Here is a 21,067-nt window from a genome sequence, read left to right on the forward strand (position 1 = left end):
AGACAGAGAAAGTAATAAATACAGGGAAAAAAAAGATCATGTAAATCAAAGCTGTATCGCTAGATCAGTATCGGATGAAATAAGCTTTAAGGCAAAAAGCACTGCTAAAAATAAAATATAAATATAACAACAGAGTAACAAATCAATGAGTCACTTCATCAAAAAAATATGAGAATGTATTCACCCAATAATATAGGACTAAAATGTATCAAACAAAATTAACAGAACTCAGGGAGAAATGGACAATCTACTTTATCGTATATTTTAACCCACTACTCTCAGTAACAGAAAGAAAAGGTAGCCCAGAATTTAAAAAAAAAATCTCAGAATAAAAAAGAGTTGAACAAAATGATGAGCAACATGGATGAAATACAGTTTACCCTTTAACAATATGGGGATTAGGCATGTTGATGTCCCCCTGTGCAGTCAGAAATCCATGTATAATTTTTGACTCCTCGAAAACTACTAACAGCCTATTACTGACCATAATACTTTTTAATAACATAAACAGTTGACTGATACATATTTTGTATGTGTATTACATACTGTAGTCTTACAATAAATGAAACCAGGCATATAAAAATGTTGTAAAGAAAATCTTAAAGAAAAATTTATAGCACTGTATTTTTAAAAAAATCTGCATGTAAATAGACTCCTGCAGTTTTTTCTTTTTTTTTTTTAAGATTTTATTTGTTTATCCATGAGACACACACAGAGAGAGGAAGAGACACAGGCAGAGGGAGAAACAGGCTCTCTGGGGAAGCCCGATGTGGGACTCAATCCCAGGACCCAGGGATCACAACCTGAGCCAAAGGCAGACATTCAAGCACTACGCTACCCAGGTGCCTTGACTCCTGCATTTGAAATCCATGTTGTTCAAGGGTTACCTCTACAGAGAACAAGGCACACAACTACTACAGAATATAAATTCCTTCCAAGCACATATTAAACACAATAACTAACCATGTGTTGGGTTGTAAATTAAGTCTCGATGTATTTCAAAATATAGAACCATGTAGGTTCTCTGATCTCAATGAAGTAACAATAATTAGAAAATCCCACTTTTATAAATTAAGAACTACACTTCCATTAATCAAGTAATATATATTAAAATGGAAATTAAAAAAGTAACATCAGAATTTGTGAAATTTTGCTAAAGCAATACTAAAAAGAAAAATTTAGTTTTTAAAAAATATTTTAGGGACCAGGATAGGGAAGAAAAGGAACCCCCTTGTGCTAGTGGTGGGAATGCAACCTGGTGCAGCCACTGTGGAAACAGTATGCAGGTTCTTCAAAAAATTAAAAATAGAGGACACCTGGGTGGCCCAGCAGTTGAGCACCTGCCTTCAGCCCAGGAAGTGATCCTAGAGTCCTGGGATCGGGTCCTGCATCGGGCTCCCTCCATGGAGCCTACTTCTCTCTCTGCCTATGTCTTTTCTTCTCTCTCTCGGTCTCTCTCATAAATAAAGAAAATCTTTTTAAAAAAATTAAAAATAGAACTATCTTATGACCTGGTAGTCACATTACCAGGTATTTATTCAAAAAATACAAAAACACTAATTCAAAACACATTACCAGGTATCTATTCAAAAAATACAAAAACACTAATACATGCACCCCTATGTTTATAGTAGCATTACTTATAATAACCAAGATATGGAAGCAACTCAAATGTCCAGTGACAGATGAATGGATAGACAAGATGTGGTGTATGTATGCAATGGAATACTATGCAGCCATAAAAAAGAATGAAATCCAGTCACTTGCAACAACAGGCATGAAGCTAGAGAGTATAATGCTAAACGAAATACATCTGTCAGAGAAAGACAAATACATGATTTCACTCATGGGATTTAAGAAACAAAACAAATGAACAAAGGGCAAAAAAAAACCCAGAAAGAGACATATTAAGAAATGGACTCTTAACTACAGAAAACAAACTGATGGTTACCACAGGATAGAAGTCTGGGGCAAGGTAGGGCCTGGGGTAATGGGGGGGGGGGGGTTAAATGGGTGATGGGAATTAAAGAGTATACTTGTTCTGATGAGCACAGGGAAATACATGGAATTGTTGAATCACTATATCATACACCTGAAACTAACATAACATTGCATGTTAACTAACAATTAAAACTTAGAAGAAAAAATATTAGGAAAAAAACCTGAAAAAAAAAAAAAAAAAAAAAAACAAATATCTACCTCAAGATGCTAGGGAAAACCCCAAGCAAGTTAAAACCAAAGAAAGTAGATTTAATATAGGACATAAAGAAAAGACAAAAATTACTTATTCATATAGATTAGGCACTATTTATTTGTATTGCCTTTGTATTATATTTTAAGTTAAAGTGCTTCTTATAGGCTAGCTTTAATAATCCAATCCCATCTACAACATGATTCTGAAAAAAAGGTATTTTTTAAAAAGATTTTATTAATTTGAGAGAGATAACAACAGAGAGCACAAGCTGAAGGAAAGGGCAGAGGGAAAAGAAAAGCAGACTCCCCACTAAGCAGGAAGCCAGACGCAGGGCTTGATCCCAGACCACTGGGATCATGACTGCAGCTGAAGCCATCTGCTTCAAAAAATGTATTTTAAATCCTAGGGGTCCCTAAAAAACCATTTATTCATAAAATGAGGATCCACATGAGGATTTGGGAAGCATGGCAGTGGAAATATCCAAGACTAATTTTTATTCCCAGAAACGTTCACAGAGCTTTCATAATCAGAAGTCACTTCCTTTAATTATACAAATGTCTAGAGGCACCTGGGTGGCTCAGTCGGGTTAAGCATATGCTCAGTTAGGAGTTGGCTTCTCCCTTTCCCTCTGCCCTCCCACCTCTGGCTCATGCTCTCTTTCTCACACACTCTCTCTCAAGTAAATAAGATCTTAATAATTAAAAAAAAAAAAAAAAAACCACCTCTAATAACTATTAGATATATCAACGTGTACTTATGAGCTATTCACCTTTTTCTCTCTCTTCATCACTGGCCATAGCTTCCCAATCATCCAATCCAGTATCTTCAGTTTCTTCTTCCTCTTCTGTAAATAAAGGTTTGTGTTAAAGACATAGAAATCATCCAGAAATTGGGTTTACTTTTAGATAAAAGTAGAAAATTATGCTGACATTAAAAATGTTTTAATTATGCAAAAATATATACTATTTTGTCATCTTTGGAACTATTTTCTCAATATAGCTAGCATGTTATAATTTAGTATTACCAAATGCTACATAGTTTTTTAGAATTTGGAATATACCAAATTAAAACTCAACCCAGATTTCATATTTGACATAATTAAAGTATTAGAAACTCAGACACTGAAATGTTCTGTTCGATTTTAAAAAAGGATAGACGATTACACTCAGTTCTTGAGGAGAAATGAAATTTCACAATAGTCCTCCTAACCTCATCTATGGTCTTGCTTTCTGCAGTTTGTTACCCAAAATGAACTATGGTCTGGAAGCCTTTCCTTCCAACATATCATTAGGTCAATGGTAGTCTAACATTACATCACATTGCCTACATCATTCATCTTACTTCATCTTGTCATAGGGATATGTATCATCTCACATCATAACAAGAAGAGTATAGTAAAATAAGGTGTTTTTTTTTTAAATTTTTATTTATTTATGATAGTCACACACACACAGAGAGAGAGAGAGAGGCAGAGACACAGGCAGAGGGAGAAGCAGGCTCCATGCACCGGGAGCCCGATGTGGGACTCGATCCCGGGTCTCCAGGATCGCGCCCTGGACCAAAGGCAGGTGCCAAACCGCTGCACCACCCAGGGATCCCTAAAATAAGGTATTTTAACAGAGACTATATTCACATAACTTCTTATAGTATATTGTTCTAAATGTTCATATTATTATTTATTGCTGTTCATCTCCTACTGTGCTGAATTTGTAAGTTTAACTATCATAATTATGTATATATAGGAAAAAGCAGTATAGAGAGTTAGGACTATATGCAGTTTCAAGCAGCCACTGGATGCCTGAAAGAGAAGAGAGTACTATTTACCATATCTTCATTTTAATCTTTCAAACTCATACCTCACACCTAAGAATTCACTACTTATTTTATTGCTTTAACTTCTACAGATACATACAAGTACTACTTAAATCACATAGGTGTAGGTACAAAGCTACACCTCTACTCCAGTTAAAAATAAGAACAAGAGTATTTGCTGACAATCCAAAAATATCCGGAAAGGTATAATTTTGAATATTTAAAACTTAATACTCAACATTAATGGCTCATTTTACTGACATACAATAAAGCAAAACTATTCTCAAATTAAAGATGAAGGTGCCACAAGTGGTATTTACTTCCCTGTACTAATTATTATTTGCCAACAAATTTGGATAAGTCATCTTGAGGAAATGAGGCAGGTACATGTACCCAAAATATCTTTCCACATTAACAATTCTTTTTACTGCTACAAATGTCCTCTAAAATCATGGACTGCCATCAAGCTATCAACCTGAATTTCTCTAATGTCATCATGTTAAGCTGAGTTGTGCCAGGTGAACTTTTTATACTTTTTATACTAAGAATAGAAGGGGAGAAAGAAGGAAAGGAACTATCAATGATACCTTTCACCAGTGTGGGTCAGTCTTGATATTCTCTTGCTATTTATTCTCACTCCGAACTTTAAACAGTGGAGATTCTCTTGATTTTGTTACCAAAATGTAGCTAGCCACTGGCTCGCCTGTCAATATCTAGTCCAATGAGTTAAAACAATGTTTATCTTTAAAAAAAAAAAAAAAAAGCCAAAGACTTTCTCCAACTTCAAAACACATACACACAGACTGAATAAACTGAATCCTCTTGCTGATTTAGTAAATTGAAGCTGACCTCTAAGGAGGTTTAAAAATGCCAAATTTTACAGCACTCTTAAAAAGTTCTCATTAAAACGTTTCCAGTTTCCACAGGATTAAATAAAGAACATCAGGGGGCATCTGGATGGCTCAAGTGTCTGCCTTTGGCTCAGGTCATGGGATCAAGCAAGACCCAACTGGAGTCCTGGGATCAAGACCCATACTGGGCCTGCTCAGGCTTGTCCCTCTCCCTCTGCCCTGCTCTTGAGCACATGCACTCCATCTCTCTCAAATAAATAAAACCTTAAAAAAAAAGAAAAAGGAAGAAGAAGAACTTTAGGTCTTCTTGGCACCACCTAAGACTTCTGGCCCATAAATAAAAGCATCAGAAAAAAATTCAAAAACTTCTATCCTTCTCGACATTTTACTGACACTACTAAAAACGAACTCAAGTCTCACTCCTACACTTTTTCAAGTGGAGCCCAGCATGGAGTCTGAAACTCATGGGCGCTCAAACTCAAAATCATGAGATCATAACCTGAGCCATGACCAGAGTCAAATACTCAACCAACTGAGCCTCCCAGGTGCCCCTACACTTTTGCAAAATGGAAAATGAAAGAAATGGTTTAGAGTATGAAGAATACCATCCTGCTAGATATTTGCTTTCCTTAAATTAATGAGGACTAAGACGATTTCTGACATATCAGTGCTATTTAATAGGAAACAATTAGTCAGTGCTACTGGCCTGGTTCAACAGGAGGTGGTGTCTCTTCCTTTTCTGGAACTCCTTGTTCCACAACTTCTACAGCAGCACTTAATTCTATTGGTTCAGATACTGAAAAAAATGGCAGAAACCAAGTTAATACTTTTTCAGTGCATAATTTCTGTTAGGATACTTTGTTAAGTCATGAGTAAAATCCAATAATACAAACCTAAGTTCTTTAGCAAGTTTAAAAACTGTTTAAATACCAGTCATATATTTCACAGGAAATAGCAATTTTTCTTTCTGCTCAAGGAACAATGTAAAATTACAAAAGGCTCAATGGAAACAAGAAAAATAATGATAGGGAAGAACAGTTGTTTCTGGGTAGGATCTAGGTTTTACAAACAAAAGCACTTTTCCTTTAACCTGTCATTTAAATCAGTTGAGAATGATTAACAAAAGAAAATAAGGTACAGGAAATAAGTTTTAATATGTAATTCTGATTTGTGATTTTTCTTTTTAAAAGATTATTTTGAAGGTTGTAGAAAAAAGGCAAACAAAACTGTTTTTAAATCACAGGTCATTTTGTATACAAACCTTCTTTATTTTCTAGCTGCTGTAATGTTTTTTTCTTCTTTTTATCTTCATAAATTGGCCTTTTCTTTGGCAAAGAGTCTTTTGATGGCACTTCAACACCTAAGGGATAAGAACAAAATACTCTAGATTTATGCTATTTGTGTATCATCTAAGAAATACTTAAAAAGGTGACATTTACCTCAGAGATACATACCCTGAAATATAAATGCACATTGATAGAAAAATCTCTTTTCTATATAAAGTTTTTAAATTTACACAAACTTAAATTCTACTTTCTGGATGTCCAATTCTAGGACTTTCGACAAATGTATAGAGTTATTATACACAACAAAGATGCAAAACCGTGCTGTTCTATGTAGTCAAACCCTACTCACATCCTTAGGCCCTGGCAAACTTACCTGTTCTCTAGCTCCAAAGATTTGCTTTTTACAAATGTCACAGAAACAAAACCTGACAGTCTGGGCTGTTGTCACCATGATGGATTTTAGAGTAATCCTCATGGTTTTATGTACTAATTATTGTATTTACTACCACTTCATTTCTTTTTATTGCATTCCATAGTATGGATATACTATAGTTCCATTATTCTGTAGACAACTGAAGGACATCGGAATCATTTCCAGTTTTTGACAATTATGAATAAAGCTGCTATGACCATTTATATGCAGGTTTCTTTTTTTTTAATTTATTTTTTTAAATTTTTTTTTAAATTTATTTATGATAGTCACACAGAGAGAGAGAGGCAGAGACATAGGCAGAGGGAGAAGCAGGCTCCATGCACCGGGAGCCCGACATGGGATTCGATCCCGGGTCTCCAGGATCGCGCCCTGGGCCAAAGGCAGGCGCTAAACCGCTGCGCCACCCAGGGATCCCCTATATGCAGGTTTCTATGTAAACATTTCTCTGGAGTAAATATTTCGGAGAATGATGGGACATTAGATAAATATGTATTTAGTTTTGTAAGAAACTGTCAACTGGGGCAGCCCCAGTGCTCAGCAGTTTAACGCCACCTTCAGCCCAGGGCATGATCCTGGAGACCCGGGATCAAGGCCCACATCAGGCTCTCTGCATGGAGCCTGCTTCTCCCTCTGCGTGTGTCTCTGCCTCTCTCTGTGTCTCTCATGAATAAATAAAAAAAAAATAAAAATAAAAAATCTTAAAAAAAAAAAGAAACCGCAAACTGTTTTCCAAATTGACTTTACAGCTTTGCATTCCAACCAGTGAGACAGGTGAGTTCCAACTGTTTTGCACGCTTGCCAGAAAAAGAGCATATTTAAATTCATGTATTTCAATAAATATGTAGTGCTATCTCATTGTGGTCTTTTTTTTTTTTAAGATTTTATTTATTTATTCATGAGAGACAGACAGAGAGAGCAAACGAGAGAGAGAGGGAGAGAGGCAGAGACACAGGCAGAGGGAGAAGCAGGCTCCATGCAGGGAGCCCGACGTGGGACTCGATCCTGTGTCTCCAGGATCACACACTGGACCGAAAGTGGCGCTAAACCATTGAGCCACCAGGGCTGCCCTCATTGTGGTCTTAATTTGAATTTCCCTAATGACTAATGTTAAACATTCTCTTCATTGCTTATATTTTCTTGAAGCGTCTGTTCAAATCTTTTGCCCATTTTTAAATGGAGTTGTTACTTTTCTTATTGTTGAAGATTCAGTTATCTTCACATATTTTGCATTATTAATCCTTGTCAGATAAGCGATTCTCAGGTATTGTCTTTGAATTCTCTCAGTGGTGACTTTTGCAGAGCAAATTTTTGACTGGATTTTCCCAAATTTGTTTACTTTTATGAATTATGCTTTGAAGTTAAATTAAGCACTGACACAAGACAAGATCACAAAGAATTTCTACTAATTTTTCCCCTCTAGTTTTATAGTTGTACATTTCATATTTAGGTTTACAATCTTTTGAGTTAATTTTTATACAATGTGTAATATTTAGGACTAGGCTTTTGCGTTTGAGTTTTTGTTTTTGCATCTAGATACCCAAAGGTTCCAGCATCAGTTGTTGCAAATATCATACTTTACTTACTAAACTGCCTTTTACCTATGACAGAAAAATTAAAAACAAAATACCCAAACTGACCATATTCTGATGACTCTACTGATCTGCTTTATTGCTGCTTTTGGCATTATCACATTGCACTGATTACCACAGCTTTATAGTAAGTCTTGAAATCAGGTATTTTGAGCCCTCCATGTATATTATTTTCAAAAATATCCTGGCCATTCTAACTCCTTCACCTTTTCATACACATTTAAGAAACAGCTTATAGATACAAAATATCCTGCTGCAAATTTGACTGGGACTACACTGAATTTAGAGATCACTTTGGAGAACTGATAATCTCAAAAGTATTAAGTTTTCCAATTGTGAATGCAACATTTCTCCATTTACAAAGGCTTTTGATTATTTTCATCAATATTTTAGAGTTTTCAGCATATAGATCCCACAAATATTAGAATTGTAAGGAAGGATTTCAAAATTTATTTGGGTGGGTGCTACTACAAATAATACTGTCTTGATTTTCAGCTGTTAATTACTAGCATACAGATATACAATTGATATTTGCACATTGGCCCTATCTGTAACCTTGTTAATCTCACTTATTAGTTGTAGGTTTTGTGTTTTTTCAGTTCTAGATTCAGTGGTATTTTCTAGGTAGACCCCTATTATGTGTGAATAGAGTTTTACTTCTTCCAATCTGTATACCGTTCAGTTGTTTTTTTTTTTCTCTAATTGCCTACGCTAAGATGTTCTAGTACAACATGGAATGATTGTGGTTTTTTTTAAAGATTTTATTTATTTATTTATTTATTTATTTGAGACAGACACAGAGAGAGAGAGAGGCAGAAACACAGGCAGACGGAGAAGCAGGCTCCATGCAGGAAGCCTGATGTGGGACTCGATCCTGGGTCTCCAGGTTCACACCCTGAGCTGAAGGAAGGTGCTAAACCACTGAGCCACCAGGGCTGTCCAATGATTGTGGTTAAGAGTTGACATCCTTGCCTTAATTACAGTATTAGAGTTTAGCAGTTACAATTCATCATTAAGTGCCACAGTTGTATATTTTTTTGTAGATCTCTTTTAGCAAAATAAGAAACTTTTCTATTTCCAGTTTGTGAATTCCTAGAATACATAGATATTGAATTGTCAGATGATTTTTCTCCGTTCATAAAATGATCATGTAGTTTTTCTTCTTTAAATACATTTACTGATTTTCAAAACTGAACCAGACTTCATTCCCAGGGTAAAACCCAGCTCATCATGATAAATTATATGAGTTTTGATACTTTTTATCTTTAAAGAATACCCCTATTTTAATCTAAGCTTTTTTTTTTAAATTTAAAAACAATTTTTTGTTGTTTATTTATTCATGAGAGACACAGACAGAGAGGCAGAGACACAGGGAGAGGGAGAGGCAGGCTCCATGCAGGGAGCCTGACGTGGGACTCGATCCTTGGTCCCACGCTGAAGGCGGTGCTAAACCGAGGAGCCACTGGGGCTGCCCATTACCTAAGCTTTTGAATCTATTAGCATGGAGCTGTTCATAGTATTGCCTTATCATTTTAATACCTTAGATCTGTAACGATATCCCTCCCCATGCTTCTCTGCTGGTATCAGTAATTTGTGTCTTTTTTTTCCCAGGCATTCTAGAAGTTTATCAATTGTATTGATATTTTCAAAGTACTAACTTCTGGCTTCAATGATTCTCTTAGTCTTGTTTTACATTCTGTTGCTTTCTGCATTTTTTTCTTTCCACTTACTATGCTCTTCTATTTTTTTAGTTTAAGATGGAAGCTTAGACTATCGATTTGACTTTTTCTAAAGCAAGCATTACTATTTCTAAAGCAAGAATTACTATGAATTCCACTCTAAGCACTGCTTTAGCTACAGCCCACAAATGCTGATATGCCGTATTATTTTTCCTGCCGAATTCAAGATACTAATTTTCACTAAGACTTCCTCCTGGACTCACAGCTTAGTAAGAAGTGTCATTTAATTTCCAAATAGTTCTTGATTTTTTAGATATTTCTATTATTCACTTCTAGTTTAATTCTGTTTTGGTTCCCCCCCCCCAAAAAAAAAGTACTGTGTGATTTCAATTCTTTTAAATCTTTTAATGTTTATTTTATGGCCCCCAAAATGGCCTATCTTGGTGAATGTGAACTTGTGATTAGGTTTTCTTTCCTCTTTCTTTCTTTCTTTCTTTCTTTCTTTCTTTCTTTCTTTCTTTCTTTCTTTTCTTTCTCTCTGTCTCTCTCTCTCTCTCCCCCTTCCTTTCTTTCAAGAGAAAGGGAGAATAGGAGCAGTGGTGGAGCGGCAAAGGAAATGACAGAGAATCTTTTTTTTTTTTTTAAGATTTATTTTTATTTTATGATAGAGAGAGAGATAGGCAGAGGAAGAAGCAGGCTCCATGCCAGGAGCCCGATGCTGTACTCGATCCCAGGACTCCAGGACCGCACCCTGGGCCAAAGGCAGGCGTGAAACCACTGAGCCACCCAGGGATCCCCAGGCAGAGAGAATCTTAAGCAGGCTCCAAGCTCAGCATGGATCCTACAATTCTGAGATCATGACCTGAGCCAAAATCAAGACTCAGAAGCTTAACTGACTAAGCCACCCAAGTGCCTCAGGACTGTTTTATTTTTTGATGAATTCACTTTTTATTATGCAATACAGCTATTTTTGGTAATTTTACTTGTTCTGAAGTACTTCAGACTAATGTAACAACTCCAGTTTTCATTTGACATCTGTTTTTACCATTCTGTCTAAATCAGTATACTTGGGCAGCCCCAGTGGCTCAGCGGTTTAGTGCTGCCTTCAGCCTGGGCTGTGATCCTGGAGACCTGGGATCAAGTCCCACATCAGGCTCCCTGCATGGAGCCTGCTTCTCCCTCTGTGTGTGTCTCTGCCTCTCTCTCTGTGTGTGTCTGTCATGAATAAATAAATAAAATCTTAAAAAAAAAAAAAAAAAAAACAGTATACTTAAAGGGCAACTGGGGAGCTCAGTTGGCTAAGTATCTGCCTTCAGCCCAGACATGATCCCAGTCTTAGGACTGAGCCCCACATTGGACTCCCCTGTTCAGCAGGGAGCCTGCTTCTCCCCTCAACTCATGTTCTCTCTCTCTCTCTCTCTCACATGTTCTCTCAAATAAATAAAATATTTTTTAAAAAATCAGTATACTTAAAGTGGATTCATTGTAGATAACACATAGCAAGCTGGCTCTTGTTTTCTGACAATCTGTTTTAACTGACATATTTAGATTACTATATTTTAATTATTATGGTTAGTTTTAGCCCTATCATTTTATTATTTGATTGGTTTGTTCCCCGTTTTCCACTTCCCTTTTCACCTTCTCCCGCTTTCTTCTGGATTATTTTATTATTTTTTAGAGTTCCTCTTTAAGGGATGCCTGGGTGGCTCAGCCGTTGAGTGTCTGCCTTCAGCTCAGGGCATGGTCCTGGGATCAAATCCCACATCAGGCTCCCTGCGAGGAGTCTGCTTCTCCCTCTGCCTATGTCTCTGACTCTCTCACTGTGTTTCTCATGAATAAAAAAGTAAATAAAATCTTTAAAAAAAAAATTTCCTCTCATCTACTGATTTTGGGGTTTAATTTTATTTAATGGCTGCTACAGAAATTACAACATATTATTACTTTCCACAGTATACTTAGAATGAGTATTTTACGTGGTATAGGAGCCATTCAGAGGTATATCTGGGGCTTGGGCAGTGGTTTATATCATGGTTCAGTCCTTAAAGTACTATCCTTTTTTGGGTCTGTTCTAAACCCACAGAGCTATATTATAAAACCCTGGGATTTATATTTATTTATCAGTAAGATTATAAGATTCTTCAACCACTTCTCACCTCTCCAGTTTCCTCTATGCTCTCCAACTCCCAGGAGCCCCCTTCTCTGGGGGCCAAAAAGAGGAATTCCTTCAGGAATTTTATCCTTTATATGTCATCATATTCCACGTAAGTGGAGCTGCAATTTGGCCCCAAGAGAAAAAAGGGAAAAAATAATAGTCCCTTCAAACTCCTCAGACATCACAGACCCCCTTCCCTGATTCTTCTGGTCAAAAAGAAGTATAACCATATGAGTGCGCCATTCTGTTATTAAAACATCAATGAAGGGATCCCTGGGCGGCACAGCAGTTTAGCGCCTGCCTTTGGCCCAGGGCGCGATCCTGGAGACCCGGGATCGAATCCCACATTAGGCTCCCGGTGCATGGAGCCTGCTTCTCCCTCTGCCTATGTCTCTGCCTCTCTCTCTCTCTGTCTGTATGACTATCATAAATAAATTTTTTAAAAAAATTAAAAAATAAAATAAAACATCAATGAACAATGTATTCAATTCAAAATAAACAGAATAAGAACTTTACATTTACATTTGAAAGGGCAGGAATTTTGGAATTCTTTTTCCCACATCTCCCAAAAGGTCCACAAAACTTCCACTATCTCTATTTATTCCATACATATTGGGCTATGAACTGAAACAGAAAACTAAAAAAGTAGAAAAGCCAAAAAGAAGCCACAGTTGAAAAAAGGTAAATTCTACCTTTAACCTATCCTTTTCACTTTATAATAAATGCCTCTAGCAATCTGACAGGAACAGCAAAAATTTAAAAGTAGATCTTAATTTAACACCTATTCTTCCTAATACTTTAATAGTAATGAAAAATTTGCCACTATTTATATATCTTTTGATCATAATTATAATTTATCAGCCATGTTTAAATTGAACTCTCAAATTTAAACATGAAAGTGGCATGACATAGCAAATAAACAGCATCAGGTAATCTGCACATTTCAGAGTAATATGGTCACTGATTTTTTTTTTGAAAGATTTTTATTTATTTATGAGAGAGAGAGAGAGAGAGAGGCAGAGACACAGGCAGAGGGAGAAGCAGGCTCCATGCAGGGAGCCCGATGTGGGACTCGATCCCGGGTCTCCAGGATCACGCCCTGGGCCGAAGGCGGCGCTAAATGGCTGAGCCACCGGGCTGCCCTGATCTGTATTTAAACAAGAGGTTTTAGTCTTTGAAAGATAAAATGAAAACATGACATTCACAAAATGTTATCTTCGTAGTGAACTCTAAAATGAAATTATGTAGTAAATAATGCCTCCCCCAGGCCCTGCCATCCATGTCCTAATCTACAAAACATGTGAATGTTACCTAACATGCCAAAAAAGACACTATAGATGTGAATAAGGCTAAGGATCCAGAGATGAGAGAGATTATTCTGGATTACCCAGGTGAACCCAGCCTAATCACATGAGTCCCTTAAAAGTGAAGAACTTTTCACTAAAGTACAGGCTGAGGTCAGAGGAAGATGTACCTATGGAAAAACAGCCTATGCAACACTGACAGCTCTAAAGATGAAAGAAGGGGTCATGAGCCAAGTAATGTGAATGCTTCTAGAAGACAAGGTAATGAATTCTATCCTAGAAACTCCAGAAAGGAATGCAGGCCTACCAAAACCTTACTTAACCCAATGACACCTATGTCAGACTTCTGATCCAGAGAATTCTAAAGTAATAATTTTAAGCCACTAAATTTGTGGTAATTTGTTACAGCACAAATAGAAAACTTATATTAAGTGTAACAAGTTTCCATTACCACTACAAAACATAGTTAATGTCTACTTTTTTTCAACTAAGGCCAGCTTCATAGCTGGTTAAAAGCAAGTAAAGTAAGATTCAATTACAAACTGACTTATCCAAAATGAAAAGGTTAGCATCAGATCACCAATTTGTTTTTGTCTGAATCCATGGTTCTTACTATTCAGTTTTGAACATTTCACATTTTCTCTTAAATAAAGCAAACAAATTTTATCAAATTAAGACATGGTAGTAAAAATCAATGTCAAATCTGATTTGCATATAAACTTACTGAGTCTGAAGAGAATACATCTTTATCTATCATCAGTTAGTAGTGAATCCCAGAAATAGAATGGTTCCCTATTACAATCCTTCCTCTCCATTCCTATAACAAACTCTTAAGAGAGGTTCTCCACCACCTGCTGAATTACTGACAGTTTCTCACAGGGCAGAAATTTTTTAAGACAACAGTAAAAACTATTTACTATGGGGTTTGAATGACATTGTTACTAGAGAGAAATTACTTAAAATGTTCTTAACTTTAAAGTATGAATGTGGGCAGCCCAGCTGGCTCAGCAGTTTAGTGCTGCCTCCAACCAAGGGCCTGATCCTGGAGATCCAGGATAGAGTCCCACATTGGGCTCCCTTCATGGAGCCTGCTTCTCCCTCTGCCTGTGTCCCTGCCTCTCTCTGTGTGTCTCTCATGAATAAATATTTTTTAAAAATAAAATAAAAATAAAGTATGAACGTATGTATGTACGTATGTATATATGTGAGAACTGAGATTGGTTAGAATTATAAAACTAGAGCTATCAGTCTGGTAAGACAAACTAAAGTAAAAACATAAAGCCAGCTGACAATATGGAGATAATCAAGTTGACCAGAGTTTTCCTTGCCCAGTAGCCTCTACCTACTAAGTCAAAGTATGGACCTTGGAGGGAAACTATAGGCTAGATGACCTGAGAAGGGTGGTCCCAACAACACTGCAGACTTAAATTGCTCTAGTTAGGGATGTTTAATAAACTCTTGTATTTACAGTCAATACCAAGACTTGTGTGTTCTGATTCACCATTCACTTCGCCAACTGAGACATTACAATCAAATTCTCATAGAAAAAAAAAATTCACATAGAAACTCTTTGCCTGAAATGAGTTGATTTCAAATTATTTGTAAAGTACTTTCTATACGCTGAGTAGCTATAGGCTAAATAAAGATTACAGAACTGACTGAAAAGGTAATCTGCTATACAATTCACAGTAATTACCTGAAAACATCTGCAGAAACCTACACTCTCAAAGAACACATTCTGGGCTCAATAAACAAGTTTTATATTATCCGGTAATGAATGTGGCACCTGCTCTTTATCCAACAAGGTAGCTTTGAAACATATGATGAAACAGAACAATCTAACTTCATTTTATGAGATAATTCAATAAGCAGACTGTAGAGGGCCTTTAATATAAAGCTAAGAAGTTTGGACTTCTTATCAATGGACAATAGGGAATCAGAGAGTAAACACTGAGCAACACTATGAAAAACAAGAAGAGATTAAGAGCAGAGATGCCACTAGAGAGACTATCTCTTCCAAGCCTGTCCTAATGATCATCATTTTAAATTATAGGGGAGGGCAGCACCTGACTGGCTCAGTTGGTGGAACATGCATCTACTGATCTTGGAGTCCTGAGTTCAAACACTTCACTAGGGGGGTAGTGTTTGCTTAAATAATTTTCATCTAATCTCATAAGTACAAGTCAAACTACTACATAAAACATTACTAAGACTGGCAAATTACTCTCATACCAATTTCTTCATGACTGCTTTTAGCTTTCCAGATAGTCACCAGTCAAATCTGATAACTGGATGCTAGTTATACTCATAATTGTTCTCTAATTTCATCTTAATATTATATCCCCAATTAAGAATAAAACTATCTGAAATCTAAGTACTGTGTTTCTCTATATTTACTACTCTCAGCTGAACATACAATGTATAGTTAAGAGGTGATCACACAGATCAGTTTAAATCACAGCTCCACAATTTTGGGCAAACTGTTACAACTCAGAAGAGTCTTCATTTCTTCATTTATATCATGGGAATGAAAATATCTATAATATTTTTATGAGGAGGGATGCCTGGGTGGCTCAGCGGTTGAGCATCTGCCTTTGGCTCAGGGTGGATCCCTGGGATCCAGGCTCAAGTTCCGCATCAGGCTCCTTTTGGGGAGCCTGCTTCTCCCTCTGCCTATGTCTCTCCCATTCTCTTTCTCTCTGTGGTTCTCATGAATAAATAAATCAAATCTTTAAAAAAAAATTTTTTATGAGGAAATAGACAACGTTAAAGGTTTAAGACAGCATCAGTTACATAATAAATACACAATATATAGGACCTATTACTGTAATTATAGCATAAGCTCTATGGTGGAGTGTCTGCCTTTTGGCTCAGGGTGTGATTCTGGGGTACCAGGATCAAGTCCCACATCAGGCTCTCTGCATGGAGCCTGCTTCTCCTCCCTCTTCCAGTGTCTTTGCCTCTCTCTCTGTGTCTCTCATGAATAAATAAATAAATTGTTTAAAAAAAAATAAAAAGAAAGAAAGAGAAAAGGGGGCAAAGAATACTGTGGTCTTGTGGAAAAACTCACAGGGACCAACCTGAATGAGCCCACTAGTCCCCTGCTGGCCAAAGATGGGACAATTTGAATATAAAAAACATAACTTCATGAGATATAAACATATTATCTAAAACCCCACTAAAAGAAAATGATACACATCTAAAAAACAAAATTACACTCTTGATCACCTTTGGAAGCTGCTAAGACACGAATTTACTATTCTGAAAATTAATAAAGGAAAAGAGTTAAGCAGTTATTCTGGCTTTCCTGCATGAAATACCTTTCGGGGAAAGCTATAAAAGGAAGATTGTAGGGCAGCCTGGGTGGCTCAGCGGTTTAGCGCCGCCTTCAGCCCAGGGCGTGATCCTGGAGACCCGGGACAAGTCCCGTGTCGAGCTCCCTGCATGGAGCCTGCTTCTCCCTCTGCCTGTGTCTCTGCCTCTCTCTCTCTCGAATAAATAAATAAAATCTAAAAAAAAAAGGGAAGATTGTAGCTAATAAATTCAGAAGGAATGACTATCACAACTCTGCAATTCTCAGGGAAATACTGGATATAGGCAATGATCACCAGGTGGATATTAAATTATTAGGCTAGATACTAAATTATTATTAGAAGTCAGTGCAATACTTTATATAATGGACAAAGCTGCCAATACCTAAACCCAATGATCAGTCTTGACCTCACTAGAAGTGAGACAAACAGATTGCATGCCTATTGACATGAGGCAAAAGTACATAATACCATTCGAAAAAAGCTAGGTTGCTAGACCTAAGAAATTATAAGGGACAGAGAAGTATATCAGTCAACAACAGAATGCCATTAGATAAATCCAAAATACGAGAAATTCTAAAGAATAATCCAGTATCTGCAACTAATGGCCTGCGAAAAACAAGGATGGGTAGTGGTATCAGTGAGAGACAGACGTATCAACCAAATGCAATGGGGTGGATCTAATCTGGATCCTGATTTGAACAAATCAATTATTAAAAACATTCTGGAGATAAGGGGCAAAACATAGAAAATTAGATGCTGTCAAGGAATTAATTTTGTTCTATGTAATAATATGAATTCTACTTAATGTTAAAAAAAAATCCTTACTTGTTAAAGATATATACTAAAGGAAAATACAAGAAAAACACTATGGTGTTTAGAATTCACTTTAAAATACTCCAGGAAAAAAAAAATGGTGTGAATTGAGAGAGAGCAAACAAAAACCATAAATGGGGCAGCCCTGGTGGCTCAGTGGTTTAGTGCCACCTTTGGCCCAGTGCCTGATCCTGGAGACCTGGGATCGAGTCCCACGTCAGGCTCCCTACGTGGAGCCTGCTTCTCTGCCTGTCTCTCTGCCGCCCGCCCCCCCCATCTCTCATGAATAAATAAATAAATAAAATCTTTAAAAACAAACAAAAAAAAAACATAAATGTTGGCAATTGTTGAAACTGAGTGACAGGTACTTGGGCTCCATTTTACCATATTCTCTATTTTTATTTTGGGGGACAAAAAAAACTTACAGACATACTATCATTTACACATAAATTTTCATCATTACATAGAAGTCATTCCTCAGAATAATGTAATTATCTTACACATTTATTTTTTTTTTTAAAGTAAGCCCTACACCCAGCGTGGGACTTGAACTCATGACCCTGAAACCAAGAGTTACATGTACTACCAACTGAGCCAGCCAGGTGACCCTATTCTTTACATTTGTATTTTACTTTTTCCACAGCACTTTCATAGGAATTTTCTGACTTAATTCAGTTCTCCTTTCAATCATTACAGATCTATTAACTGTATGACAGAAGCTTCCATACTGTTCAGTTAATCAAAAATTAACTTACTACTTACCCTGAGCTTGTAGAAGTTTAAGGGTAGCTTCAGCTCTGGCTCTGGCTTCTCTCTGGGATTTAGTTAAAAGTTTCCCTTCTTTTTTTAAGCGTTCTTTTCTTTCTTTCTCTTTTTGCTTTTTCCTTTCTCTCTTTTCTTGTTCTAGTCTTTCCTGCATTAGAGTACATAAATAAGATAAAAATTGTATTGGCATAATTATAAAATTTAAATGTAAAGAACACACACTCAAATGTAAAGCTCTGAAGATACACGCAAAGTATTACATTGGAATACCCAAAAGAAAATACTTTAACAGTTGTACATAATAATTATTAATATCACATGAAAGTAGACTAGGTATTGGCAAGGATACATAACCAATTTCTGCATCTGAGGAAATAAAGGTAGGATTTTTTGTATTGCTTCACCTTGTTTATATCAGAATATTAACATAATTACTATATAACTATGACATTTTTAGAATTAGATACAGAGTATCAGAATAGTATTAGATATTAGAATAAGGTATCTTACAGAGCAGAGACTTTTAAATTAAACACTTCTAAGTTAAACTTCATGAAAACATACCTCTTCTTTACGCTTGGCTTCTAACTCTTCAAGTCGTTTTATGCGTTCCTCCTCTTCTCTCTTCTGCCGTTCTTCTTCTTCTTTAAGCTTAGCCAGAGCTTCTTGCATAGCTTTTACTGTTGCTTTGCTAGGTCCTTTTTTCTTCTCTTTCTCTTTTTCTTCCTTTTCTCCTTTCTTTTTCTTCTTATCTTTTTTCTTTTTGTCTCCTTCATTGTCATCTTCAAAAAAGAACAGAGGCAAAGTGTTTTTTTAAAAGTTGTTTCCTGAAGCAGTGATAAGCAAACCCCAGAATTCAAGGACCATATTGGCCTAAGGCTGATGCCAGCAACAAGGTAAGATCTGTAGCTGTATCAAGGGGTACCCAGAATAGCTCAGAACTGTGCAGTTGCCTCCTTTAGAAGCCCACAAGTTGGTGTTACTTTAAATGGTCCTGGGGGATCCAAAAAACAGGAGGATCCTTACAGCAGGAAGAAGATATAGTCTATATGTAATGTATCTCTTAATCCATGGTATACCTGAATTCCTGCCCAAATTCTGTTGCTAATTTTTCCTCTCTAGGATGGGGATAGGAATGATGCCTACCTTAAGGGGATATTAGGAGGACAAAATAAAATATATAATTATATTCTAAGAGCTCTACAGCATTAAATTTTATGCTACTTTTGTGGTGTTACTCCTCAAAGATGTCCAGATAATAAAAATTTGGTTAAAAAAGATAGGTCAATTAAAAAAAAAAAAAAAAGAAAGAAAGAAAGAGAGAAAAAAAGAAAGAAAACTTCGTGTGAATCATTTGGTCTTTATTCTCCTTCTGAGGCTCAGGAGGAAAATTTTAGCTAGAAAGCTTTTTTTTGTTAATTGGTTCTGGCACGAAAACTTCTCACTGTTGGTTTAAAAATGTTAACTAATTTTAACACTTCTATTTCATAAATCAAAATGGGTATTTAAAATCAGGAAAGAATTTGCAAAAATAAGAAAAAAAATTTTAATAGGAAAGTAATTATTTGACAGATATATCAAAAGGAATAAATTTATAATTAAGCAACTTCCAGTCCTTATCATCAACAAAATTGTTTTCACAGTGAAATTCTATAAAAATCCTAATGTACACAAACCATTTGAAGATATTTTATGCTATTTAAATGTTTAACAATGAAAGTCAAAAGTACTTAGATGTAATTTTTAAAAGTCCTCTTCTTAAAATTTAAGTCTCTTTACAGCCAAGGACAGAAACCAACATGACTTGGATTCATAGCCTGGGGTAAAACTCAGGCCTTCAGCCCTTTCCTCGATAATATTACCAACCTTCAGCAGCTGTGGGAGTCTCTCCTTTCTCTTCAGAGGCAGGGACTGCTCCGGTATCAAGAGTCACTTTGGATTTCACAGCTTCTTCTTCAGATTTCTTTTGAGATTGTTTACTCTGATCCTTTTTCCCAGTCTCTAGCTCTTCTTTTTCTTTCAGCTTCCGTAGTTTTGCTTTTTCTTCATCTCTCTTTTTTCTTTCACGCTCTTTCTTTTCTGCCTTCTTTTGGGCCACCGTCTTAATTTTGAAGGAGGAATCATCATCTTCATTCCCACTCTCCACATTAGGACCTGGCTTATTTTTTTGATTTTTTTTCTGTCCTTTTCTGGACTGTAAAAATTCATCTGATTCATCACCACTTTCACCTGAAGAATTTACTCGGGAACGCTCTTTAACTCTTTTACTGTTATCCTCATCTTCTTCTGACCCATCCCCCCTTTTATTTGATTTCTGCACTTTCCCTTTAGCTTTTTTAGAAAGTTTATTAAAATCATCATCATCATCATCACTCCCAGAGTACATTTCCACTTTTGACTTTGCAGTCTTTTTTGATTTTGAATCTTTATCTTCACATTCTTCACTATCATTATCATCAAAACTTTGTTTTTTGCCTTTTTGTCCTTTCTTTTTTTTATCTTGTTTTGAAGTGGACTCTTCTTCATTATTTTCTGTTGGCTAAAAAAATTCCATTGTTAAAAATTATGTCATATTTTATTTTTTTAAGATAACGGAGACTCCTCAATCATGTACTTTACTAAGTACACATGGAAAATATTCTCAAAATAACTTCAAAATAAGGTCCTTTTTATAAGAATATAAAACTTGCCCAGACTAAGCACCAGAAGCTAGCCTAGGCCTCAGGCACATTTCATATTCACTGTAAATTTTAGAATCCAGGTGCTATGAAGCAAGACTCATGACTCTGCATTTACTACCTTCTTCAAATGGCATACAAAACCTATGAGGAAATTAAAAGAAAAAAAAATATGCCTATCACTTTCCCCTTACTTT

At 36.2% G+C, this 21,067-nt stretch overlaps 1 protein-coding gene across 3 annotated transcripts in view; it reads right to left on the reverse strand.

Moving 5' to 3' along the window:
- EIF5B (eukaryotic translation initiation factor 5B) overlaps positions 1 to 21,067 on the reverse strand; it is a 93,684-nt gene that overhangs the window by 43,502 nt on the left and 29,115 nt on the right. For all 3 annotated transcript variants that reach the window (XM_025992461.2, XM_025992462.2, XM_072743019.1), the window contains exons 4-9: positions 20,059 to 20,731; positions 18,757 to 18,974; positions 18,190 to 18,340; positions 6,119 to 6,217; positions 5,564 to 5,653; positions 2,964 to 3,038 (exon numbers count right to left, since the gene is read on the reverse strand). In XM_025992461.2, the coding sequence (XP_025848246.1) occupies positions 2,964 to 3,038; positions 5,564 to 5,653; positions 6,119 to 6,217; positions 18,190 to 18,340; positions 18,757 to 18,974; positions 20,059 to 20,731 (1,306 nt within the window). The remainder of the gene's footprint in view (positions 1 to 2,963; positions 3,039 to 5,563; positions 5,654 to 6,118; positions 6,218 to 18,189; positions 18,341 to 18,756; positions 18,975 to 20,058; positions 20,732 to 21,067) is intronic.

The sequence above is a fragment of the Vulpes vulpes genome, chromosome 16 (assembly GCF_048418805.1).
Source record: "Vulpes vulpes isolate BD-2025 chromosome 16, VulVul3, whole genome shotgun sequence".
In the NCBI taxonomy this organism is placed as follows: Eukaryota; Metazoa; Chordata; class Mammalia; order Carnivora; family Canidae; genus Vulpes; species Vulpes vulpes.